This window comes from Bombina bombina, chromosome 5 (genome assembly GCF_027579735.1).
Source record: "Bombina bombina isolate aBomBom1 chromosome 5, aBomBom1.pri, whole genome shotgun sequence".
Classification (NCBI taxonomy): Eukaryota; Metazoa; Chordata; class Amphibia; order Anura; family Bombinatoridae; genus Bombina; species Bombina bombina.
The window spans coordinates 107,216,898-107,242,295 of record NC_069503.1 but is presented as its reverse complement, the minus strand read 5'-3'; the positions used below and the strand labels follow the sequence as shown (position 1 = coordinate 107,242,295).

General features: G+C 39.6%; 2 protein-coding genes across 2 annotated transcripts in view; one reads left to right on the top strand and one right to left on the bottom strand.

Annotated features, from left to right (window-relative positions):
• The window catches only part of LOC128661366 (zinc finger protein 850-like), a 305,244-nt gene that overhangs the window by 175,522 nt on the left and 104,324 nt on the right, over window positions 1–25,398 (bottom strand). The gene's annotated exons all lie outside the window — the stretch shown is intronic.
• On the top strand, window positions 957–17,549 carry LOC128661365 (uncharacterized). The gene is made up of 3 exons (XM_053715629.1): window positions 957–1,139; window positions 2,993–4,975; window positions 17,490–17,549. The coding sequence occupies exons 1-3, from the start codon at window positions 1,080–1,082 to the stop codon at window positions 17,547–17,549; spliced, it is 2,103 nt and encodes a 700-aa protein (XP_053571604.1). The 5' UTR covers window positions 957–1,079.

Here is a 25,398-nt window from a genome sequence, read left to right as displayed (position 1 = left end):
TAGTCACTAACACCCAGGAAGTTCTGCGAAAAACAAATTCCCTGGGAGAGATGATCCTGAGACAACCACCAAGGTAGAGAATCTCTTGTCATCTGAGCCAAATGAATTCACGGAGACAGATCCACATAATCTCCATTCCGCTGACTGAGCATGTGTAAGGAAAGTGGGTGCAGTAATTGCTCATATGACACTTGCTTAAACTTGTGTTGCCTTTAAGAGAGTGTGAGCATAAGACACTTGCACTAACTGGTGTGACTTTGCCTTTAAGAGAGTGAAAGCATTGCACTAACTTGGGTGACTTTGCCTTTAAGAGAGTGTGCCTTTAACAGAGTAAAAGACATTAATTAACTTCAAGTAGATGACACTGAATTTTGCTAAGTCATGCTACAAGTGGTAAACAACCGATGGATGCTGATGATAAGAAGTCAAAACCCAGACAGAACAAGGGTGTAACCTTGGCAGGGGTCACTTACTGACATTAAGGAACACATTGGTATAGGGGCTAATGCCATGGTAATATTGTTAATTATTATTAAGTGCAATAGGCTAAGTAATATTAATTGCAATAGGCTAAGTAATAAAGCCATTATTGATGTTTAGCTATTAATTATATCTATAGAAAGATTGTTAAAACCATTATTGAGAGTTGACAAAAGTAACTGCATAAGACCACATAACAGGCAGAAAAACATGTTTGTTTGAAACTAAAGATGACGGCATTGCAGTTTAGGAATACGTCAGAGATAGTACCTGAGTATGCCCTGATAGGCTTGGTTGAGGCTAAAGACAGACTGGCCAGATGTCTTGGGCCAGGGCCAATCTCAGAGGGTGCGGTCTCAGGATCTGTGGAGTTGCGCCAAAACTGTTACACAAGTGAACAGTAAAAAGAGGGGTACATCTAGGCAATCTGATCAGTGAGTTGTCTGATTGTGTATTGATTGTCATGTCTGATGTCTGAGCCAGTCTGAGTATTTGTGGTGTGTGTATTTGAGTGTATTTCTGGGACCCATGGATGGACGCATCCTCGGTGTTGTTTCCCGCTGATCGCCTGTTTTTCTCCTGGTCCAAAGATTGCCCAGATGTCCCCTCCCATTGCGCCCCAGAAGCGGCAGGATAGGATGATGCAAACAGAGATCACGGTGATGTAGTAATTTGTTTGTTTAAAACTAGCTAGACTTGTTTTAGTGGTAATACAACATAAGATTGTTATCAGTCGTTGCGCAGGCAACTAAATGTAACTGAAAACTGTATAGATAGTTGTATCTAGAATTGTTTATATAAGCATTGCAATTGCATAGAGTGTTATAAGTATGAATAGTGGTTTGTGGTATTTTGTTTCCATGATTATGTTGCAGAATAAACCATCATTGTTATTATAAGATTGTGAAAACCTGGGTAATGTGTCAGTCATTTCCTTGCTGAAAAGTGATATATATGATAACATCATATCCTGACAAAAAGAATCACATAACATTATTGGCGTAGTCGGCAGGATACATAATTGTTTATCACTTGAGCAAAGAAACTGACAGTTTTCTTACTGAATGTGCAGAGCTGATAGACGCAGCTCCGATCGAAAGTGAAACCCCTTTTGTAGATAAAATAAATAAGCCAGAAAAATATATAGCTGTATCTTGCACGGTCAGGAGTATAAATATATATGTTTCTGGATTAGTTAGAATTGAATTGTTAATTCCTCAAATGAGCCATGAAAGCTGTGTAAATAAACAGATATTTCATGGACATAGTCACAATTGTCACCTTGGAATGAAATTAATTGATATTGCACAGGTATATACATATTAACGTATATTGTTACTGTTACTGTGAATTTATTGATTGATGTCAGCAATAATTGAAGGTATTAGGAAAATGTTTAGGAAGAAAGCACAAACGGTTCCCCCTTCACGGCCTCAAAATATTGCGGCTTGGGAGGGGACCCCATATCAGGAATTAGCAGGGGAAGTCTTGTCTGGGACTGACCTCCCAGATAACGCTGAATTTTTTGACAAAGCAGAACCTTGTGAAGTGTTGAATAAATTACAGAATGTAAAAGTTAAGACAAATTCAGACACAGAAAGGTTACATAAGAAATTATGGGTGTTATTACAGGCATACAGAAAGACACACGAGCAGTTAGAGGAAGCTGTAGAGCAGACGGTGTGCCTGCAGAGTCAGAATAAATTGCTATTAAAAAAGAGCCAGTGTTATGAAGATGTAGCTCAACAGGCTGTGGTTAAGGTAGCCAGGGCCAAAGTAAAGCGCAAGGGTGGTAGGTTGAGCAAAAGTAAGTTACAATCAGTATTACAGAGCAGGGCCAGATGGGACCCTGGGGGGTGGGATAAAACTTTGCAGAAATGGAAGGTCCATTTGGGAAAAGCAGTAAATGTACTGAATGACAGATCCATCACTGACAGTGAAATCTCACTGTCCAGAATGATGGGCACACAGGAGTACATTGAGCATCATGCTCAACATGCTGTGGTAACGTTTTGGGAAACTAGCCCTGAGGGGAAAATGTCCTTAGTTGATTCCCAAACGAAGTCCACTGGAAAAGGATACCAATACCTGGATGGGACAAAAAGGGCCAGTGCCCCTGAAGCCCCAGGGCCAGGGTTGGACTTGCTTTCGTTGGAGGACCTGGAGTAATATTTCCAGGGCCCATACGAAACAGGCCAAGCTCCCAGTATCAGTATGGTCTATTTTAAGCAGGCTTTGATTGATACTGGAGTGGAGGCAACTTAGATTTATTAGGGGGGTGAGACTATAGAAGTAAAACAAGCAGGGGTGGCATTGAAAGTAGGAAGTCTCCCTAAGCAGTGATGTTTTGTTTTAATTGTACCCATCCCAGAGTATTTAATTAGCATAGATGTATTAAAAGGGAAGTTACAATGTAGTGATTGTAGTCAAGGATAGGGAGCAATGATTGGCTGCATGTGCCTGCGGGCAAGTGCTATTTACGGAATTAATTTGAAGTATGTTTCCTTCCTAGATTCTTGTTGACAGGGCTGTTATTGTAACCGGTGCTCTGTTGGGACTCCTTTTGGCCGCATGCGTAAGCCAAGCACTGATGAGCCAGAGGATGAAACGTGAGGTGTCCGGTGCCAGCTATCACACCTTCTATGAGGGAAGCATGACCGTTCCGTATTGCACAACATGGGCATCCTGCTCCATCCCATTTACCTTTGATGACGACGTAACCTGTTTGACCAAAAATGAATATGGAAGTTGGATGTTCCTTACCAAGCGGGAAAGGGTGGTATTTGAACTATCAGAAGAAGAGACAATTACCTGTGACATCCCTTCCTTCACTGTACATTGTGTAACTAAAGATTTTTGTTCTACTGCAGTGACCAGGGAAGACTGTAAGGAGTCTAAGGAGGATGAGAGCTGGACAATTGTTTTACAGGATGAGAACTTAATATTTGAACTGCAAGAAGGGGTTGGGTTGATTTGTGAAAATCCCAGTATGCCTTCCACTTCCCCAAAACTAAAAGTGGGGATTCAGGAACGCATTTTAGGTTGTAAAACATCCACTGATACACAGGTTCGTGCTGTAATGTTAAACATATCATACACTGATGGGGAACCAGAGGGTCTGACATATGTGTGTAAATATACAGGAAAAGAGTCATCTGAACCTCTTTTAATGTATATCAGGAGACCTGTAATGGATGGGAAATTATTAAACAACCGACACAAGGGAAAGAGGGATCATGCACGGCGCCATTTAGGCTCCCTGCATGCCTCCTCATGGGAACTTGATAATACCTTTGTAAAAACTGCCAAAGATGTGTTTAATGTGACAAATGTTCAGGGACCATGTTGGGTGTGTGGGTTTGTGCCTCACGGGCAGACTAGGGGTTACCCTTATTTAGGTGTCCCTTTAACCATGAGTATGCTTGCCGATATGATTGGGAATAAGACTGTGTGGAATTTTACAGGTCTTAACACACCAGGTAGGGATGACTTGCTGGATAAGTTGCATCTAGCTAACAATGTGACTACAGGTGCTATTATGTTTCAAAATCTAGATGGGGAGATATATAGTACTAATAACCTAACCCAGCTACCTGACATGATAATGTTAATGTATAACATAGGACGGCTAGTTAAAAATAGGACAGGGATATTCAACATTAAACTGAAATTCTATGACTTCTCATATTTGACTTATGCCCATGAGAAATGGAAGACTAAGTTTGGTGAGCCCAGAGACCTTATTAAAGACTGGTACCAGCTTAATAGGGAAACACTAGCAGGTAACACACGGACTAAGGATGGGAGGAAGCGATTGAATAGGATATGTCCTCCTTTTGTTAAACTGCCAGTGGGATATTATTGGTTGTGTGGGAGGTGGGCAGTAAAGGTAATACCTTGCACCCATTATGGCCCATGCTTTTTAGGATATATATTCCCTGCTTTTAACATAACCACCACGCTTCCACCACCTATATTGCATAGAACACGAAGATACCTTGACCTGGACAAAATACACAATGGAGTTAAAATTAGTGAAGGTATGCGCCTGCTTGCAACATTTGTCCCTCATTATGGGGCTGCTACAGCCCTCACTAGATTAAATACGCTAGCTGATTTAGTGGATGAAGCTTTTAATGTAACTAGAGATGCAATAGAGCTCTTAGCATTAGAACAGGAACAAATTAGGATGGTGGCATTGCAGAATAGAATGGCTCTAGACTATCTCCTAGCTGCAGAAGGAGGAGTTTGCCAGAGAATCCACCAGCAATGCTGTGTGTACATAGAAGACAATACAGGTAAAATCAAACATGACCTACACAGACTAGAAGAAGTGCAAAAGCACATACGTGAGGTACATGATGATTCATTTAGCAAATGGCTTAAAGACTTTGACTGGACTTTTGGACTGGGGGGATGGCTTGGAAGCTTAGGCCAAACTATAGTTACATGGCTATTAATAAGTCTGGCTTGCTTGTGTGGGATATTCATTATAGTAAAAATGTTTGGATGTTTTTGTAATACATTAGGTAGGATGTGTTTTAAACCAAAAGACAATATTACTTGAGTGTTTTAATTATTAAGGTATGTGTTTAGAAACAAGCAAGGTGTCACATGACCAAGGGGTGGAATGTAAGGAAAGTGGGTGCAGTAATTGCTCATATGACACTTGCTTAAACTTGTGTTGCCTTTAAGAGAGTGTGAGCATAAGACACTTGCACTAACTGGTGTGACTTTGCCTTTAAGAGAGTGAAAGCATTGCACTAACTTGGGTGACTTTGCCTTTAAGAGAGTGTGCCTTTAACAGAGTAAAAGACATTAATTAACTTCAAGTAGATGACACTGAATTTTGCTAAGTCATGCTACAAGTGGTAAACAACCGATGGATGCTGATGATAAGAAGTCAAAACCCAGACAGAACAAGGGTGTAACCTTGGCAGGGGTCACTTACTGACATTAAGGAACACATTGGTATAGGGGCTAATGCCATGGTAATATTGTTAATTATTATTAAGTGCAATAGGCTAAGTAATATTAATTGCAATAGGCTAAGTAATAAAGCCATTATTGATGTTTAGCTATTAATTATATCTATAGAAAGATTGTTAAAACCATTATTGAGAGTTGACAAAAGTAACTGCATAAGACCACATAACAGGCAGAAAAAACATAATTTATGTAAGAACTTACCTGATAAATTCATTTCTTTCATATTAACAAGAGTCCATGAGCTAGTGACGTATGGGATATACATTCCTACCAGGAGGGGCAAAGTTTCCCAAACCTTAAAATGCCTATAAATACACCCCTCACCACACCCACAAATCAGTTTAACGAATAGCCAAGAAGTGGGGTGATAAGAAAAAAAGTGCGAAGCATATAAAATAAGGAATTGGAATAATTGTGCTTTATACAAAAAAATCATAACCACCACAAAAAAGGGTGGGCCTCATGGACTCTTGTTAATATGAAAGAAATGAATTTATCAGGTAAGTTCTTACATAAATTATGTTTTCTTTCATGTAATTAACAAGAGTCCATGAGCTAGTGACGTATGGGATAATGACTACCCAAGATGTGGATCTTTCCACACAAGAGTCACTAGAGAGGGAGGGATAAAATAAAGACAGCCAATTCCTGCTGAAAAAAATCCACACCCAAAATAAAGTTTAACAAAAAACATAAGCAGAAGATTCAAACTGAAACCGCTGCCTGAAGAACTTTTCTACCAAAAACTGCTTCAGAAGAAGAAAATACATCAAAATGGTAGAATTTAGTAAAAGTATGCAAAGAGGACCAAGTTGCTGCTTTGCAGATCTGGTCAACCGAAGCTTCATTCCTAAACGCCCAGGAAGTAGATACTGACCTAGTAGAATGAGCTGTAATTCTTTGAGGCGGAATTTTACCCGACTCAACATAGGCAAGATGAATTAAAGATTTCAACCAAGATGCCAAAGAAATGGCAGAAGCTTTCTGGCCTTTCCTAGAACCGGAAAAGATAACAAATAGACTAGAAGTCTTACGGAAAGATTTCGTAGCTTCAACATAATATTTCAAAGCTCTAACAACATCCAAAGAATGCAATGATTTCTCCTTAGAATTCTTAGGATTAGGACATAATGAAGGAACCACAATTTCTCTACTAATGTTGTTGGAATTCACAACTTTAGGTAAAAATTCAAAAGAAGTTCGCAACACCGCCTTATCCTGATGAAAAATCAGAAAAGGAGACTCACACGAAAGAGCAGATAATTCAGAAACTCTTCTAGCAGAAGAGATGGCCAAAAGGAACAAAACTTTCCAAGAAAGTAATTTAATGTCCAATGAATGCATAGGTTCAAACGGAGGAGCTTGAAGAGCTCCCAAAACCAAATTCAAACTCCATGGAGGAGAAATTGACTTAATGACAGGCTTTATACGAACCAAAGCTTGTACAAAACAATGAATATCAGGAAGAATAGCAATCTTTCTGTGAAAAAGAACAGAAAGAGCGGAGATTTGTCCTTTCAAAGAACTTGCGGACAAACCCTTATCTAAACCATCCTGAAGAAACTGTAAAATTCTCGGTATTCTAAAAGAATGCCAAGAAAAATGATGAGAAAGACACCAAGAAATATAAGTCTTCCAGACTCTATAATATATCTCTCGAGATACAGATTTACGAGCCTGTAACATAGTATTAATCACGGAGTCAGAGAAACCTCTATGACCAAGAATCAAGCGTTCAATCTCCATACTTTTAAATTTAAGGATTTCAGATCCGGATGGAAAAAAGGACCTTGAGACAGAAGGTCTGGTCTTAACGGAAGAGTCCATGGTTGGCAAGATGCCATCCGGACAAGATCCGCATACCAAAACCTGTGAGGCCATGCCGGAGCTATTAGCAGAACAAACGAGCATTCCCTCAGAATCTTGGAGATTACTCTTGGAAGAAGAACTAGAGGCGGAAAGATATAGGCAGGATGATACTTCCAAGGAAGTGATAATGCATCCACTGCCTCCGCCTGAGGATCCCGGGATCTGGACAGATACCTGGGAAGTTTCTTGTTTAGATGAGAGGCCATCAGATCTATCTCTGGGAGCCCCCACATTTGAACAATCTGAAGAAATACCTCTGGGTGAAGAGACCATTCGCCCGGATGCAACGTTTGGCGACTGAGATAATCCGCTTCCCAATTGTCTACACCTGGGATATGAACCGCAGAGATTAGACAGGAGCTGGATTCCGCCCAAACCAAAATTCGAGATACTTCTTTCATAGCCAGAGGACTGTGAGTCCCTCCTTGATGATTGATGTATGCCACAGTTGTGACATTGTCTGTCTGAAAACAAATGAACGATTCTCTCTTCAGAAGAGGCCAAAACTGAAGAGCTCTGAAAACTGCACGGAGTTCCAAGATATTGATCGGTAACCTCACCTCCTGAGATTCCCAAACTCCTTGTGCCGTCAGAGATCCCCACACAGCTCCCCAACCTGTAAGACTTGCATCTGTTGAAATTACAGTCCAGGTCGGAAGAACAAAAGAAGCCCCCTGAATTAAACGATGGTGATCTGTCCACCACGTTAGAGAGTGCCGAACAACCGGTTTTAAAGATATTAATTGATATATCTTCGTGTAATCCCTGCACCATTGATTCAGCATACAGAGCTGAAGAGGTCGCATGTGAAAACGAGCAAAGGGGATCGCGTCCGATGCAGCAGTCATAAGACCTAGAATTTCCATGCATAAGGCTACCGAAGGGAATGATTGAGACTGAAGGTTTCGACAGGCTGTAATCAATTTTAGACGTCTCTTGTCTGTTAAAGACAAAGTCATGGACACTGAATCTATCTGGAAACCCAGAAAGGTTACCCTTGTTTGAGGAATCAAAGAACTTTTTGGTAAATTGATCCTCCAACCATGATCTTGAAGAAACAACACAAGTCGATTCGTATGAGACTCTGCTAAATGTAAAGACGGAGCAAGTACCAAGATATCGTCCAAATAAGGAAATACCACAATACCCTGTTCTCTGATTACAGACAGAAGGGCACCGAGAATCTTTGTGAAAATTCTTGGAGCTGTAGCAAGGCCAAACGGTAGAGCCACAAATTGGTAATGCTTGTCTAGAAAAGAGAATCTCAGGAACTGATAATGATCTGGATGAATCGGAATATGCAGATATGCATCCTGTAAATCTATTGTGGACATATAATTCCCTTGCTGAACAAAAGGCAATATAGTCCTTACAGTTACCATCTTGAACGTTGGTATCCTTACATAACGATTCAATAATTTTAGATCCAGAACTGGTCTGAAGGAATTCTCCTTCTTTGGTACAATGAAGAGATTTGAATAAAACCCCATCCCCTGTTCCGGAACTGGAACTGGCATAATTACTCCAGCCAACTCTAGATCTGAAACACAATTCAGAAATGCTTGAGCTTTCACTGGATTTACTGGGACATGGGAAAGAAAAAATCTCTTTGCAGGAGGTCTCATCTTGAAACCAATTCTGTACCCTTCTGAAACAATGTTCTGAATCCAAAGATTGTGAACAGAACTGATCCAAATTTCTTTGAAAAAACGTAACCTGCCCCCTACCAGCTGAACTGGAATGAGGGCCGTACCTTCATGTGAACTTAGAAGCAGGCTTTGCCTTTCTAGCAGGCTTGGATTTATTCCAGACTGGAGATGGTTTCCAAACTGAAACTGCTCCTGAGGACGAAGGATCAGGCTTTTGTTCTTTGTTGAAACGAAAGGAACGAAAACGATTGTTAGCCCTGTTTTTACCTTTAGACTTTTTATCCTGTGGTAAAAAAGTTCCTTTCCCACCAGTAACAGTTGAAATAATAGAATCCAACTGAGAACCAAATAATTTGTTTCCCTGGAAAGAAATGGAAAGTAGAGTTGATTTAGAAGCCATATCAGCATTCCAAGTCTTAAGCCATAAAGCTCTTCTGGCTAAGATAGCCAGAGACATAAATCTAACATCAACTCTAATAATATCAAAAATGGCATCACAGATGAAATTATTAGCATGCTGGAGAAGAATAATAATATCATGAGAATCACGATTTGTTACTTGTTGCGCTAGAGTTTCCAACCAAAAAGTTGAAGCTGCAGCAACATCAGCCAATGATATAGCAGGTCTAAGAAGATTACCTGAACATAGATAAGCTTTTCTTAGAAAAGATTCAATTTTTCTATCTAAAGGATCCTTAAACGAGGTACCATCTGATGTAGGAATGGTAGTACGTTTAGCAAGGGTAGAAATAGCCCCATCAACTTTAGGGATTTTGACCCAAAATTCTAATCTGTCAGGCGGAACAGGATATAATTGCTTAAAACGTTTAGAAGGAGTAAATGAATTACCCAATCTATCCCATTCCTTAGCAATTACTGCAGAAATAGCATTAGGAACAGGAAAGACTTCTGGAATAACCGCAGGAGCTTTAAAAACCTTATCCAAACGTATAGAATTAGTATCAAGAGGACTAGAATCCTCTATTTCTAAAGCAATTAGTACTTCTTTAAGTAAAGAGCGAATAAATTCCATCTTAAATAAATATGAAGATTTATCAGCATCAATCTCTGAGACAGAATCCTCTGAACCAGAAGAGTCCAAAGAATCAGAATGATGGTGTTCATTTAAAAATTCATCTGTAGAGAGAGAAGATTTAAAAGACTTTTTACGTTTACTAGAAGGAGAAATAACAGACAAAGCCTTCTTTATGGATTCAGAAACAAAATCTCTTATGTTATCAGGAACATTCTGCACCTTAGATGTTGAGGGAACTGCAACAGGCAATGGTACATCACTAAAGGAAATATTATCTGCATTAACAAGTTTGTCATGACATTTAATACAAACAACAGCTGGAGGAATAGCTACCAAAAGTTTACAGCAGATACACTTAGCTTTGGTAGATCCAGCAGGCAGAGGTTTTCCTGTAGTATCTTCTGGCTCAGATGCAACGTGAGACATCTTGCAATATGTAAGAGAAAAAACAACATATAAAGCAAAATAGATCAAATTCCTTATAAGACAGTTTCAGGAATGGGAAAAAAATGCCAAACATCAAGCTTCTAGCAACCAGAAGCAAATGAAAAATGAGACTGAAATAATGTGGAGACAAAAGCGACGCCCATATTTTTTGGCGCCAAAAAAGACGCCCACATTATTTGGCGCCTAAATGCTTTTGGCGCCAAAAATGACGCCACATCCGGAACGCCGACATCTTTGGCGCAAAATAACGTCAAAAAAATGACGCAACTTCCGGCGACACGTATGACGCCGGAAACGGAAATGAATTTTTGCGCCAAAAAAGTCCGCGCCAAGAATGACGCAATAAAATGAAGCATTTTCAGCCCCCGCGAGCCTAACAGCCCACAGGGAAAAAAGTCAAATTTTTGAGGTAAGAAAAATATGATAATTAAAGCATAATCCCAAATATGAAACTGACTGTCTGGAAATAAGGAAAGTTGAACATTCTGAGTCAAGGCAAATAAATGTTTGAATACATATATTTAGAACTTTATAAATAAAGTGCCCAACCATAGCTTAGAGTGTCACAGAAAATAAGACTTACTTACCCCAGGACACTCATCTACATGTTTGTAGAAAGCCAAACCAGTACTGAAACGAGAATCAGTAGAGGAAATGGTAAATATAAGAGTATATCGTCGATCTGAAAAGGGAGGTAAGAGATGAATCTCTACGACCGATAACAGAGAACCTTATGAAATAGACCCCGTAGAAGGAGATCACTGCATTCAATAGGCAATACTCTCCTCACATCCCTCTGACATTCACTGCACGCTGAGAGGAAAACCGGGCTCCAACTTGCTGCGGAGCGCATATCAACGTAGAATCTAGCACAAACTTACTTCACCACCTCCCTTGGAGGCAAAGTTTGTAAAACTGATTTGTGGGTGTGGTGAGGGGTGTATTTATAGGCATTTTAAGGTTTGGGAAACTTTGCCCCTCCTGGTAGGAATGTATATCCCATACGTCACTAGCTCATGGACTCTTGTTAATTACATGAAAGAAACATGTTTGTTTGAAACTAAAGATGACGGCATTGCAGTTTAGGAATACGTCAGAGATAGTACCTGAGTATGCCCTGATAGGCTTGGTTGAGGCTAAAGACAGACTGGCCAGATGTCTTGGGCCAGGGCCAATCTCAGAGGGTGCGGTCTCAGGATCTGTGGAGTTGCGCCAAAACTGTTACACAAGTGAACAGTAAAAAGAGGGGTACATCTAGGCAATCTGATCAGTGAGTTGTCTGATTGTGTATTGATTGTCATGTCTGATGTCTGAGCCAGTCTGAGTATTTGTGGTGTGTGTATTTGAGTGTATTTCTGGGACCCATGGATGGACGCATCCTCGGTGTTGTTTCCCGCTGATCGCCTGTTTTTCTCCTGGTCCAAAGATTGCCCAGATGTCCCCTCCCATTGCGCCCCAGAAGCGGCAGGATAGGATGATGCAAACAGAGATCACGGTGATGTAGTAATTTGTTTGTTTAAAACTAGCTAGACTTGTTTTAGTGGTAATACAACATAAGATTGTTATCAGTCGTTGCGCAGGCAACTAAATGTAACTGAAAACTGTATAGATAGTTGTATCTAGAATTGTTTATATAAGCATTGCAATTGCATAGAGTGTTATAAGTATGAATAGTGGTTTGTGGTATTTTGTTTCCATGATTATGTTGCAGAATAAACCATCATTGTTATTATAAGATTGTGAAAACCTGGGTAATGTGTCAGTCATTTCCTTGCTGAAAAGTGATATATATGATAACATCATATCCTGACAAAAAGAATCACATAACAGCATGCATAACTGCAGAGGTCTGAGATGGAAATGAGCAAAATGAATAATATCCATGGTTGCTACCATCAGACCAATTACCTCCATACATTGAGCCACTGATGGCTAAGGAGAGGACTGAAGAGACAGACAAGAACGGAATCTATTATAGTTCCCAAAACCTTCCAACCGTGAGAGTGCAGGAAGGATAAAGGCATCTCCATGTGGAAGCTTGCTAGATAAAAAAACTGTGCCTAAACCAGAATGTCGTCCAGATAAGGCGCCACTGTAATACCTTGTAACCGGAGCACAGCCAACAGAGATCGCAGAACCTTTGAAAGAAATTCTAGGAGCTGTAGCAAGTCCGAAAGGAAGAGCCACAAACTGGAAGTGTTTGTGGAGAAAGGCAAATCTCAGAAACTTGTGATGATCCCTGTGGATGGGAACATGAAGATACGCATCCTTTAAATCTACTGTTGTCATAAATTGACCTTTTTTTTTTTTTATTTTAACTTTTTATTAATCAGCAACAGGAATGTTTACATATTATTACAGCATCAAAAATGAAAAAAGCAAAAACATCTATTACAAATTATATCTCCAATACACGTCAATTTCTGAGTCATTAACTCAAATAAGTCTTTAAGCTTGACCCAATGACACACATATCTGTTGCTATTTTTTCTATTAAACAAAAACAAAATACCTGCTTAAAACAAATATCACTCCTATTATTGCCTAAATACCAATACGCTGTGTTCTTGACTTTCCCCTCCTTTAAGGTTTGATTCCTGATTCAGAACAGTAAAAGGTGATTACCAGTGTATCTGACTACAGACACAATTGTAGCCATACTCAAACTTATTATTACCCCCAAAAAAAAAGAAAACGAAAAAAAAAGGGGGACATCCCCCATCACTCCTCCTATTCCCCGCCCAGCTCTCCGCTATCATCAAGCCATGCACTAGGAAAGTATCCGGCAAGCACTTGTAATTGGAAATAAGCAGTTTCCTTGAATGGTTTAACTAGAACCTGTTGGGTCGCAACTGAGAGCGATAAAATAAAAACTCTCCAATGTTTAAAGGGACACTGTACCCAAATTTTTTTCTTTCATGATTCAGATAGAGCATGAAATTTTAAGCAACTTTCTAATTTACACCTATTATCAAATTTTCTTTTTTCTCTTAGCATCTTTATTTGAAATGCAAGAAGTTAAGTTTATATGCCGGCCCATTTTTGAATAACCTGGGTTGTCCTTGCTGATTGGTGGATAAATTCATCCACCAATAAAAAAGTGGTGTCCAGAGTACTGAACCAAAAAAAACAGCTTAGATGCATTCTTTTTCAAGTAAAGATAGCAAGAGAACGTAGAAAAATTGATAATAGGAGTAAATTAGAAAGTTGCTTAAAATTGCATGTTCTATCTGAATCATGAAAGAAAAAATTTGGGTTCAGTGTCCCTTTAAGAAAAAGTGCTAACCGTGCATCAGTTGGGCTTTGTAAATTACATTGTTGAGTATATATTGTGAGACTAACGCATTCTTAAGCTCTTTCAGACTAGGTGCTGTTTAAGCCTTCCATGCTCTCAATATTAAGTTACGTCCAAGAAGTATGATCAAATTAATTTAAAATTTCGCAAAGCTACCTGTGGTTGCACTTAAAAAAAATATTTCTATCGGCTGCATGTCATATTCTAATTTAAGGGTTACATTCATCCAATATTTTACCTTGGACCAAAACTGACCAATCTTTGGGCACGCCCAGAAGCAGTGTAAAAGATCTGCCGAAGGTGAACTACATCTGGAGCATACGTTCCTTGTCTTATACCAGCTAGATAACCTCATCTGTCATCCCTGGAGTAAAGGTTGAGTTACCTATAATGGGTAAATATTTAGAGACATGTAGAGAGAACCCTGCAACCACACAATTTTTTTGCCACGCTATAATAATATATCTAAAGGTTATAAGTGAAAAAATCGTCGAAGGGAGAGCAGGGAGAGCAGTAATTGCATCTAAACGAAAAGGTTCTGCTAAGGAAGCTTCCCAAACCACTGCAGAGACTTGCTCTGTTATCCAGTCCACTGCAACCTTGACACGGGCCGCTAAACTATAGAATTGTATATCGGGGAGAGTAAGACCTGCCGCTTCTTTATTATTCATAAGCCGGGACACAGAGATACACGCTTTTGCGCCTTTCCAAAGCAATTTAGCACATGCCTTATTATAGTTTTTTTATATCCGCTTTGTGAATAGGCAATGGAATATTCTGTATAAGATAAAATAATTTTGGGAAGAGGTTATTTTTTTAAGCATAACCCTAGCTGTTAAAGAAATGGGAAGCTTTATCCAGTCTTCCATTTTTTTCCTACAATCTAAAAAGCATTTGCTAAAATTCAAATTGTACCAATCATCCGGATTTGGACTTAGTTTAATGCCTAGATATGTTATCTGCAAAGTTTCCCTAAATGGATGTTTGATACCCTGATCTTTTTTATTTAGCCATAAAAGTTCAGACTTTGACAAATTAATTTTGTATCCTGAGATTAAACCATAAGTTTCAATCATATCCAAAACAAGAGATAGACTCTTTTTTATATTACTCAGACACAAAAGTATGTCATCTGCATACATTAATAACACCAGTTTCTGACCCCCTATCTTTATCCTGTCCAATTGTTGGCGGAGCAAAATTGCCAATGGTTCTAAAGAAATATTAAACAACAATGGAGATAGGGGACAGCCTTGGCGAGTACCCCTTTGCAATACTAAACACTGTGAAATCTCACCATTAATAAGTAACGATGAGATCGGGGCGCAATATATTATACGGATAAATTCATATAAATGTCCACTCAGTCCAAACTGCTCTAAGGAAAAAAATAAATGCTTCCAGGAGATGTGGTCAAACGCCTTCTCCGCATCAACTGTTAATAAGGCCAAGTCTATCATGTCTCTGTGCCTTGATGTCCTAAATTTATTCCAAAAAAAAATCTAATAATGTCATAATCTTACGTATATTTCTGGCTGGATTCCTCCCAGCCATAAAGCCAGATTGGTTCTCATGAATTATTAGACCTAAATGCGGCTTTAACAGCTTATAGTTAAAGTTAACAGCTTATAGTACGCATTTAATATGGAGATAGGCCTGTATGTCACAATCGGCCGCTGGGAAGCTCCAGCTGTCCTCTCTGTGTGCTTGATTGACAGGTAGTCTGAGCCGCCCCTTCCTGATGATGTCACTATCAGGCTTTTTATTCTGGGCTTCCTGTTTCCTCAGTGCCCATTTGTTTCTCTTTGTGGCTCCTGTGAGGACTTCGCTGTGGAATCTCTCTAACTGCCAAACTCTGCCAAGACTGACTATCCTGGGTTAATCCTCTAGCTTCCCGATAACCTGTTGCCGAACATTGCAAGTACTATTTATTGTGTGAATCTCTCAATCTGCATGTTTACCTGTTGCCAAAACTCTGCAAATACTGGTAATTCAGTGTAAACATTCAAACTGCTTGATATCCTGTTGCCAAACATTGCAAAGACTGTCTATTCTGTGAAACTCTCACACTGCATGTTTACCTGTTGCCAAAACTCTGCAAATACTGGTAATTCAGTGTAAACCTTCAAACTGCTTGATATCCTGTTGCCAAACATTGCAAAGACTGTCTATTCGAAACTCTCAAACTGCATGACAACCTGTTGCCAATCCTTGCAAGTACTGATTAATCTGTATTAACCCTCAAACTACCTGTTATCCTGTTATCTAACTCTGCATGTACTGCCTATTCAATATAAACCTACAAACTGCCTGATAACCTGTTGCCAAACTCTTCAAGGACTGACTACACAGTATTAACCCTCAAACTGCCTGATAACAAGTTACCTACTCCTGCATTATTAACTGTTTCTTGGTTACCTTCCTCTGTCTGAGTATAAGTGACTATCCCTGCTCTCCTGATTCTGTGGAAGACTTTTCCTGTAACCAGTTCCTTACTCAGAAGTCTATTTGGCTGATATCTTGAATTACTTTGGACTCAGGCTAACCCTGCTCCATATCATGAGTACATTGTTTTTTAGAGGTTGTCGTGGGGTCACGTCCTGGATTAAACTCAGAGTGCAAGGGTGTTGTTTAAGTTCGCCCTAGCATTTGGGTCTTCTTCTGGACTTTTCCTAACCTGACACTGTATGAACCTGGCAATTCTGGATCTTTATTTTGACAAGCAGGGGAGACTTCCGGCTGGGGGCGGAGCAAACAGGTAGCTTGCAGGTAGCTGCTGTCTGCTTTGTCTCTCTGAGTAAAGGAACGTAGTTATACTCCAGCCTCCCAAAGTGTGCCTTGGCCTAGAACAAGCTAGTAGGTTTGGCATAAGATCCTCGGATCTCGGAGTAGAAGTCTCTATGAGGCATAAATTGCCCTTTTTGCTAAGAGCACTCCTGCAGAGCTCCCTTGCTTTTGAGGGATAATACGTTACTTGCTGGGATACCCTGAGAGAGCTAGAGGTTGGTTACCACAGATGAAGATTGCAATAATGGGCTCTAAAGTAAAGTAGCGGAGGTTATAAGGCGCTCAGATAACTGGTGAATTAACAGCTCTGAAGTGGTAGCACGATCAAACCTATATAGGAATACGGGACTTCAACACAGGAATCCTGAGGCGGGTGCAAAAGAGGAGGGATGGGCAAATCCCACGGCCCTGCATATATCTATCTTTGAACTGTCTCCTTACCTGGTGGAAGTAACCCTGAATGAGCGGGGTAACCCGGCTTGTTGGAAAAGAAGGTGTGTACCCGGCATCTGCACGCTGGTCCAATCCTGTTAGGTTTTGCAGACACACCTTCCAAAGCTGGTGGCGTTGTTCGGGGAGTTGTGAAGCTGGATAATCTGTATTTTGACCGGTGGTATGTGTATATTGGTGTCCCGGTATGGGGAATGGCTGGCGTTCCCTGATATCGCTCTCAACATAAGTGGGTCTGAGTCACAAGTGATTCCACACATAAGGTCCTAAGCAGTTACACCTACAGGATTCGGCCCTATCGCACAGAGGAATCAGCCAGCTGTTAAATACACGCCTGTGAGTACCAAGTATGGCAGGTTTTTTCTGAATCTGGGTAAGAGGTACTACCAGAGTTGCAGTTTGGACTATAGGAGAAGCAGGAGGGAGTCTGGCAACTACCCTTTTGTACTAGCTGGGTATATTTTGTGGATGCACTTTTCCTTGTCAGTATCACGGCATGGGGGCCGGTGAAGCTGGAATGCTTGTTCGCCTCGTTGGCATTCTTTGAGCACTGACGCTTGGACAGGGACTATAACCAGTGAACATGGACATACCTTCTCGTACTACTTGAGTGGTATCGTAAGTGATCCTTAAAAAAGACGTTAAGATAAGAAACTTTGCTTTAATTGAGTTCTTTTTATGTCTCTACAGAGGAACTATTATATTTTATATCTCAAGTGGGCATTTACACAATATAGTCCCTGTAGGGTTAGGGCAGGAGTGCCCTGAAGGTGGGACTCATTGTGTTCATTCATAATTGTGCTCAAAATTGACAGAATGTGTAATAACTATCATTGGGGTTAATATCGCTAGGTGGTATTTTTTTTCTTTTTTTTTTTCTTATGAAAGGGTAAAGCTTGTTTTGAATACTGTTTTGCACGGGGATCAAATTTATGAAACTAATGTTTTCAAATTAATGCATTTAAATATCTGATCCTAAGTAGTGAGTGTCAGTTAACCCTTAGTGAATTGATATTATTTAGTTTTTTGATTAGCGTGCAATAAGATCTGAAGAGATATTTGTGTTAAATTAAGGCCTTCTTAAAGTTTACCCTAAACTGATTACTTTATATCTGTACCAGGTGGTACTATAAAACTAGTTTTGTGCACCTTAAAAATGAATTAATCACAGGAAACCACATAGGATTAACAAAAATTGTTTGTCTGTTTTTATGTGCAAGATATTGTATATTTTCCAGCTGTTTGAATGTAATTAAACTCTACTTAACTTCCTGTGAAGCATGTAACTAGTGTAAATCTCAATGTAAGCAAAGGAAGAGTTTGGCGAGAGGGGGAGGAAGTAGTAAGGAATCAGAAAGGGGAAAGGCTGTTAGTGAGTAATTGCTTTTTGATACAAATGTTTCTAAATGTTCCAATTCAGTATCAGCCCCTAAAGTAGCAAGGCCTAGGTATGTAGTGCATGACTATATTTAAGTTTGCAAAGTAACTAGTGGTTTTCTGAATTAAGAAGTTCAGACTTTAAGTGAGGGCCTGCTATCTTTAATCTTAAAAGAGAAAGGGAAAGAAAAGGAAAGAAGGGGTCGAATGTAGGGTAGTATTAGGTAAGAACCGCAGTGTCAGAGACTTTTGCAGGCATCTATTTTCCTTAAACACGTTACACAGGGTCCAATCCAGATCCATTTTTTGTATTTTCACGTAAAATATTTCACCTTAGTTGATATTTTTGGCTTAGCGCAGCCCGTATTCACTTTTTTTTTTTTTTTTAACACGTATGTAGATTTGTGCATGTATACATATAACTATAGTTATTTGCTTTTAGGGGACTATCGATACACTTTAAAGACACTAGATAATTCCCTACACACTATAAGTCACAACCTCACTGTAGTGAATGGACAGATTTATTTCTTATCAGAAAGGTTCTTCACCTAATATGCCGCCAAAACAAAAAGACAAGCGAGGCAATACTAAAAACATAGACGGGTCCCTTGATACTTCACAAGAGTGCAGAGCAGCCAATTTTTGTGTTAATGATATGTCAGAATTCGCTGTGGAAGTGGCCAAAATGATGGCACCTCACCTGGATGTAATTAAGCACGAAATAAAAGCAGAGATATCTAATCTGACGGATGAGATTAGACAATTTACAGCTAGAATGGAGGAGGTGGAAACAAGAGTGTCTGACGTGGAGGACAAATTAAATAGCTATGGCTCAGCTACAACTGCTCAGGGTAAGGCCATTTCCCAGTTATAAGCTCAGATAGAGGACCTTGAAGACAGGTCAAGACGTAATAATTTGAGGGTTATTGGCCTTCCTGAAACAGCTGATTTCCAAGACTTGTTACTTTTTGCTTCTGTCACTTTACCTCAGGCGCTTTTGATCCCCCCTCCCCCTATACCCTTTCTGATCGAGAGAGCCCATAGAACTGGCGCACTTAGAGAAAATAACACTAAGTCAAAACCAAGACCCATTATCATTAAATTTATGAATTATCAAGATAAGGTGTTATATTTGAAGCATTATAGGAAACTGAATCCCCTTTATATTGATACTCATAAAATTTTGATTTTCCAAGACTTTTCCTCCGAGACTGTGGCTAAAAAAAAACATAATGTCGCCCTTTTTTTGCAAAGTTTCTGAAAGCAGAATGCAGTGTTAGACTGGTTTATCCTGCCAAACGTTTAGTTGTTAAGGCAGATATCGCCTATACATTAAATAATAGCAAAGAAGTGACAGCCTTGTGTAAAGAGATGGGCATCCCATGAGTATATATCATACAGTAGGAAAGTTGTATTGGGACATTGGCCTCTAGTTATCAATGTCTGTCAGACCTGATCCAACAGTCCGGATCAGGTCTGACAGACATCGCTGAATACGGCGAGCAATACGCTCGCCGTATTCAGCATTGCACCAGCAGCTCACAAGAGTTGCTGGTGCAACGCTGCCCCCTGCAGACTTGCGGCCAATAGGCCACCAGCAGGGAGGTGTCATTCAACCCGATCCGGTTAATTTCCGGCGATGTCTGTCCGCCTGCTCAGAGCAGGCGGACAGGTTATGGAGCAGCGGTCTTTGTGTAAGTTTAAGAATGGAGTATATTGTTTTTTTTAGGTTTTGGATTTTTTTATATGTACAGGAATGTGAAGCTGTGTTTTGGGGTTTATTTTTTTTTTCCCCCTCCTCCTTCCCTTCTCCCACCTTTTTATTTTCTATACTGTACAGAATAGGATTGTTAGATTTTTTATTACGTACGGCCTATGTCAGCTACTTTTAAATTGACCTACTGGAATGTAGGGGGCATAACCTCCCCAATAAAAAGGAAAGCAATAATTAAGCATCTAGCGAAAATGAAACCAGACATTGCTTTTTTACAGGACACTCACTTAAAAGTGGTTGAAATTCTGAAACTTCAGACCAACTGGGAAGGTGAGGTTGTTGCTGCCCCCTATAATGCACGTAAGAAAGGAGTGGCAATCCTTTTTAATAAAAACCTAGAATATAGAATAGAATCTTCTGTTATAGATCTGGAAGGGCAATAAAATAGATAAAGAATTCTGGGATAAGATGGTGTCATATCTATACAAATTTACAGGCCAAAATCTTAAAGTTGCAGGAGATTTTAACTTAATAGCGGACCCTATCCTGGATAGAGCTAATAAAGTCCCTACGGTCACACGTGATAGGAAAACTCATATTTTGCAGAAATTATGTTCTCAACTGGGCTTAATAGATATTTGGTGCTCACAGAATCCTTATTTGAGATCCTATACGTGTCTCTCGAAGGGTCAACAATCTTTGTCCAGATTAGATTTTTTTCTGATTGCAGAGCCCTTGATTGGTCTAGAGTGGAAAACAGACATTGGAGATATAATGATTTCGGATCACGCAGTGATTACATTAACACTTAACCCAGTTCGGACGAATATGTCTGCTAATCAGACTATTTTTTTCCCAAAATACTTATTGAATAATATTAAATTTCATAACTGGTTGGGCAATCAATGGAGAGAATATGATAGCTATAATAGTGTTTATAAAGACAGACCTGAAGTGTATTGGGAAGCAGCGAAAGCTGTGTTAAGAGGCAAGATCAAGGCATATATGTGTAAGCTTAAAAGAAGAATCAGACAACAGGAATCTCAGATGTCTAATCAAGTAAAGAACGCATATAGAGCATATTTGGGTGAGAGGTCTATGGTTAACTGGCGGAAATACATAAGTGCTAAGTCGGCACGTGATGTACTTATTAAACAAAAGACCACATTAGAGGTACAAAGACAAAAAGCTCTCTATGGAGGCTTTGCTGGCAGATCTGCCAAATTTTTGGCTAGACTGACTAAAGCTACTAATAGAAATTACACCTTTTCTGATGAAACGGCCAGGAGCTTGTGGCCGAGAAACGCGTTAAAGCTCACCTTAAATAAAGTGTTTTTACTTTTTTATATACCAATTATTTGGCTTTTTTACCCTTGCCTGCCAAGTTTTCTACTACTAGTAGACTTTTTCACCGAGGGTAGCTTTGTCGAGGACGGCTTTCTAGCTACCAGCTACCAGCGTGGATTACACACGGAGAGCAGCTGCACGCTGTTACTTTCCACAGCACAGCTATAGAAGATTCGGACTCGATCTGTGGAGGAGAGCCCACAGACGTTTGTTCAGGAACTCGGACGTTAACCTGGCACAGCGTACTGACTGCTGTTAAAACGTCAGTCTGCCTATTCGCACCACTTTCAATAAGGGTGCCAATACCCTTGTGAGTATATTTTCACTTGTTTTCACTTCCACTGTGATTTCTTCTTACGAAACCTACTTGCACAATGAGGCACTGTCTTTTCTTGCATCATTAATAGAAATAGCATAACAGCTATTAGAACCAGTACTGAAAGATTCACTAATAATGCAGATATTACTAAACTCTTCTATGACTATTTTACGGAATTATATAGAGCAGAGGAACATGAAGTAGATAAGATGAAAATCTTTTGGAATAAAATTCAGGTCCCTAAAATCTCTACCGAAATTTTGTCAGAGATCAATGTTCCTATAACGGAAGAGGAGACTCTTGCGGCAATTATGACAGCCAAAACTAACAAGGCTGCAGGTCCAGACTGTCTTCCTATCAAATTTTATAGGATCCTTCAGCAGCAAATTGTCCCATCGCTGGTAAAATTATTTAACTTTTATTTCATTAAGAACAATAAATGTTCCCCATATTTTGCTGCTGCTGTAATATCCTTAATACCCAAATAAATTGACCCTCTTGAACTAAAGGAAGAATGGAATGAATAACTTCCATTTTGTAGGACGGTACACTGAGGAATTTGTTTAGACTCTTGAGATCCAAGATTGGTCTGAAGGTTCCCTCTGTCTTGGCAACCACAAACAGATTGGAGTAAAATCCCAGACCCTCTGCTCCTGAACTGGAACAGGACCTATCACCCCTCATTTCGGATAGATCCTGAACACAACGTAAGAACACCTATCTTTATCTGGTCAACAGATAATCTTAAGAGGAGAAATCTGCCCCTGGGGGGAAAAGTCTTGAATTCTAGTTTGTATCCCTGGGACATGATGTCCATCACACAAGGATCCTGAAAATCCCAAACTCAAGCCTGAGCGAAAAAGGAAAATCTGACCCCCACAAGAACTGGTCCCGGATCGGGGACAGACCCTTCATGCTGACTTTGGATCATTAGCGGGTTCTTGGATTGCTTTCCCTTATTCCAAGATTGGTTGGGTCTCCAGGAATGCTTGGACTGTTCCTGTTTTGTAGAGGGAGAGGAAGGTTTACCCTTGAAGTTTTGAAAAGAACAAAAATTACTCTAATGTCGCTTCTGCTTATTTCTCTTATCCTGAGGGAGGAAATGTCCTTTTCCTCCTGTAATTTCAGAAATAATCTCAGCCAAAGATGGGCGAAACAAGGTCTTACCCTTGTAAGGAATAGCCAAAAGCTTAGACTTAGACGGCACATCTGCAGACCAAGATTTCAACCATAAGGCTCTGCGAGCCAAAATGGAAAAACTAGAAATCTTTGCTCCCAATTTGATAACCTGAAGGGAAGCATCAGAAAAAAAAAGACTTGGCCAATTTAAGAGCCTTGATGCTGTCCTGGATATCTTCAAGGGAAATGTCTGTTTGAATGGAATCAGACAACGCATCAAACCAGTATGCCGCCGCACTAGAAATGGTAGCAATACACACCGCAGGTTGCCATTATAAACACTGGTGAACATACATTTTCTTAAGAAAACCCTCCAGTTTCTTATCCATAGGATCCTTAAAATAACAGCTATGCTCTATAGGAATTGTAGTTCTCTTAGCTAAAGTGGAAATTGCCCCTTCCACCTTGGAGACTGTCTAAGAAGACTCCTTGATAGAGTCATCAATGGGAAACATCTTCTTAAAAATAGGAGAGGGAGAAAAGAGAATACCAGGCTTCTCCCAATTCCTTAACAATAATTTCTGTAGCCCGATCTGGTATGGGAAAACATTCTAAAATGGAAGGTACATCATAATACTTGTTAAGTTTACTAGACTTTTTAGGGTTGACAACGACAGTAGTGTCAAAGTCGTCTAGAGTAGCCAAAACCTCCTTGAGTAGTAAACGGAGGTGCTCTAGCTTAAACCTGAAGGATACAACCTCAGCATCAGAGGAAGGAATTACACTGTCGGAATCTGAGATCTCACAGTCAGATGCCACCGAAGAATCCTCCTCATCAGATCTATGAGAGGGAATATTCAGAATAGCCATTACTGAGTCCGACACCTTATGCACTGATTCTTTAGACTTCCTCTTGCACTTTCTCTGTAGCATGGGTAAAGCAGACAATGCATCAGAAACTGCGGAGGACAATGTCTTGCAAAGAGACCCCAGACGGAGCTTGAGAGGAAGTGCAGGGCACTGAATTAATAGGTACTAAAATTTGGGACACCTAAAGGGAAAAATGCAACATATTTTGAATATTGTCAGAAGACTCCTGGACAGCATACGTCTTAGACAATATAGGCTCAAAAAGTCTATCTTTAAAATCTAATGTTCTCTCAATACACGAGGAACAAAAAGGGATTGGTGGTTCAATATTATCACTCAAACATAAAGGACATCTGTAATCTATAACACAGTCTTGGTCCATCTTAACAGAATAAATATAAATAATTCAATTATGAACAAACGGCTAGAATACGAGTTTTCCGCATTATGAGTTGCGGTGCTAACGCTCAAATTTTTGCACCACAACTTTTTTTTTTAACACCGGTATTACAAGTCTGCGTGCGTTAGCTGGAACAATGGCAGCGTTAAGCTCCATTGCGTAACTTACCGCACTTCAATACCAGCGCCGCTTAAGTCAGCGGTAAGCTGGTTTTGATTGCCCGTGCAAGCAAAATGGGGAGAGACGGCTGAAAAAAAAACCTAACTCCTGCAAAAAAGCAGCGTAAGGTCAATAATGCAGCCCCATTTATTCCTATGGGGAAACTAAAGTTATGTTTACACCTAACACCCTAACATGAACCCCGAGTCTAAACACCCTAATATTATACTTATTAACCCCTAATCTGCCGTCCCTAACATCGCCGACACCTACATTATACTTATTAACCCCTAATCTGCCGTCCCCAACATCGCTGCCACTATAATAAATGTATTAACCCCTAAATCTAACCCTAACTTAAAAATAATTTAAATTATTCTAAATAAATATTAGTATTAATAAAGAAATAATTCCTATTTAAAACTAAATACTTACCTATAAAATAAACCTTAACATAGCTACAATATAAGTAATAGTTACATTGTAGCTATCTTACAGTTTATTTTTATTTGACAGGCAAGTTTGCATTTATTTTAACTAGGTAGAATAGTTATTAAATAGTTAGTAACTATTTAATAACTACCTAGCAAAAAAAAATACAAAGTTACCTGTAAAATAAAACCTAACCTGTTCTACACTAACACCTAACACTACACTACAATTAAATAAATTGCCTACATTAAAGGGACATTATACACTCCTTTTTTCTTTGCATAAATGTTTTGTAGATGATCTATTTATATAGCCCATAAAGTTTTTTTAAAAAATATATGTATAGTTTTGCTAATTTTTAAATAACATTGCTCTGATTTTCAGACTCCTAACCAAGCCCCAAAGTTTTATGTGAATACCGTCAGCTACCTTTCCCAGCTTACTCCTGTTTGTGTAAAGGGTCTTTTCATATGCAAAAGAAGGGGGTGGGGGGGGGGAGTGTCTTATTTGTCACTTGCAGTGGGCTTTCCAGCTACCTTTTCAACAGAGCCAAACTGACAGCTTCTAAGTAAGTTTTTAAACAATTCTATACTGGATTTTTATATCAGTATCTGTGCATCTTATTCTTTATAGTAGTGTCTATTAAATGCAGTTAT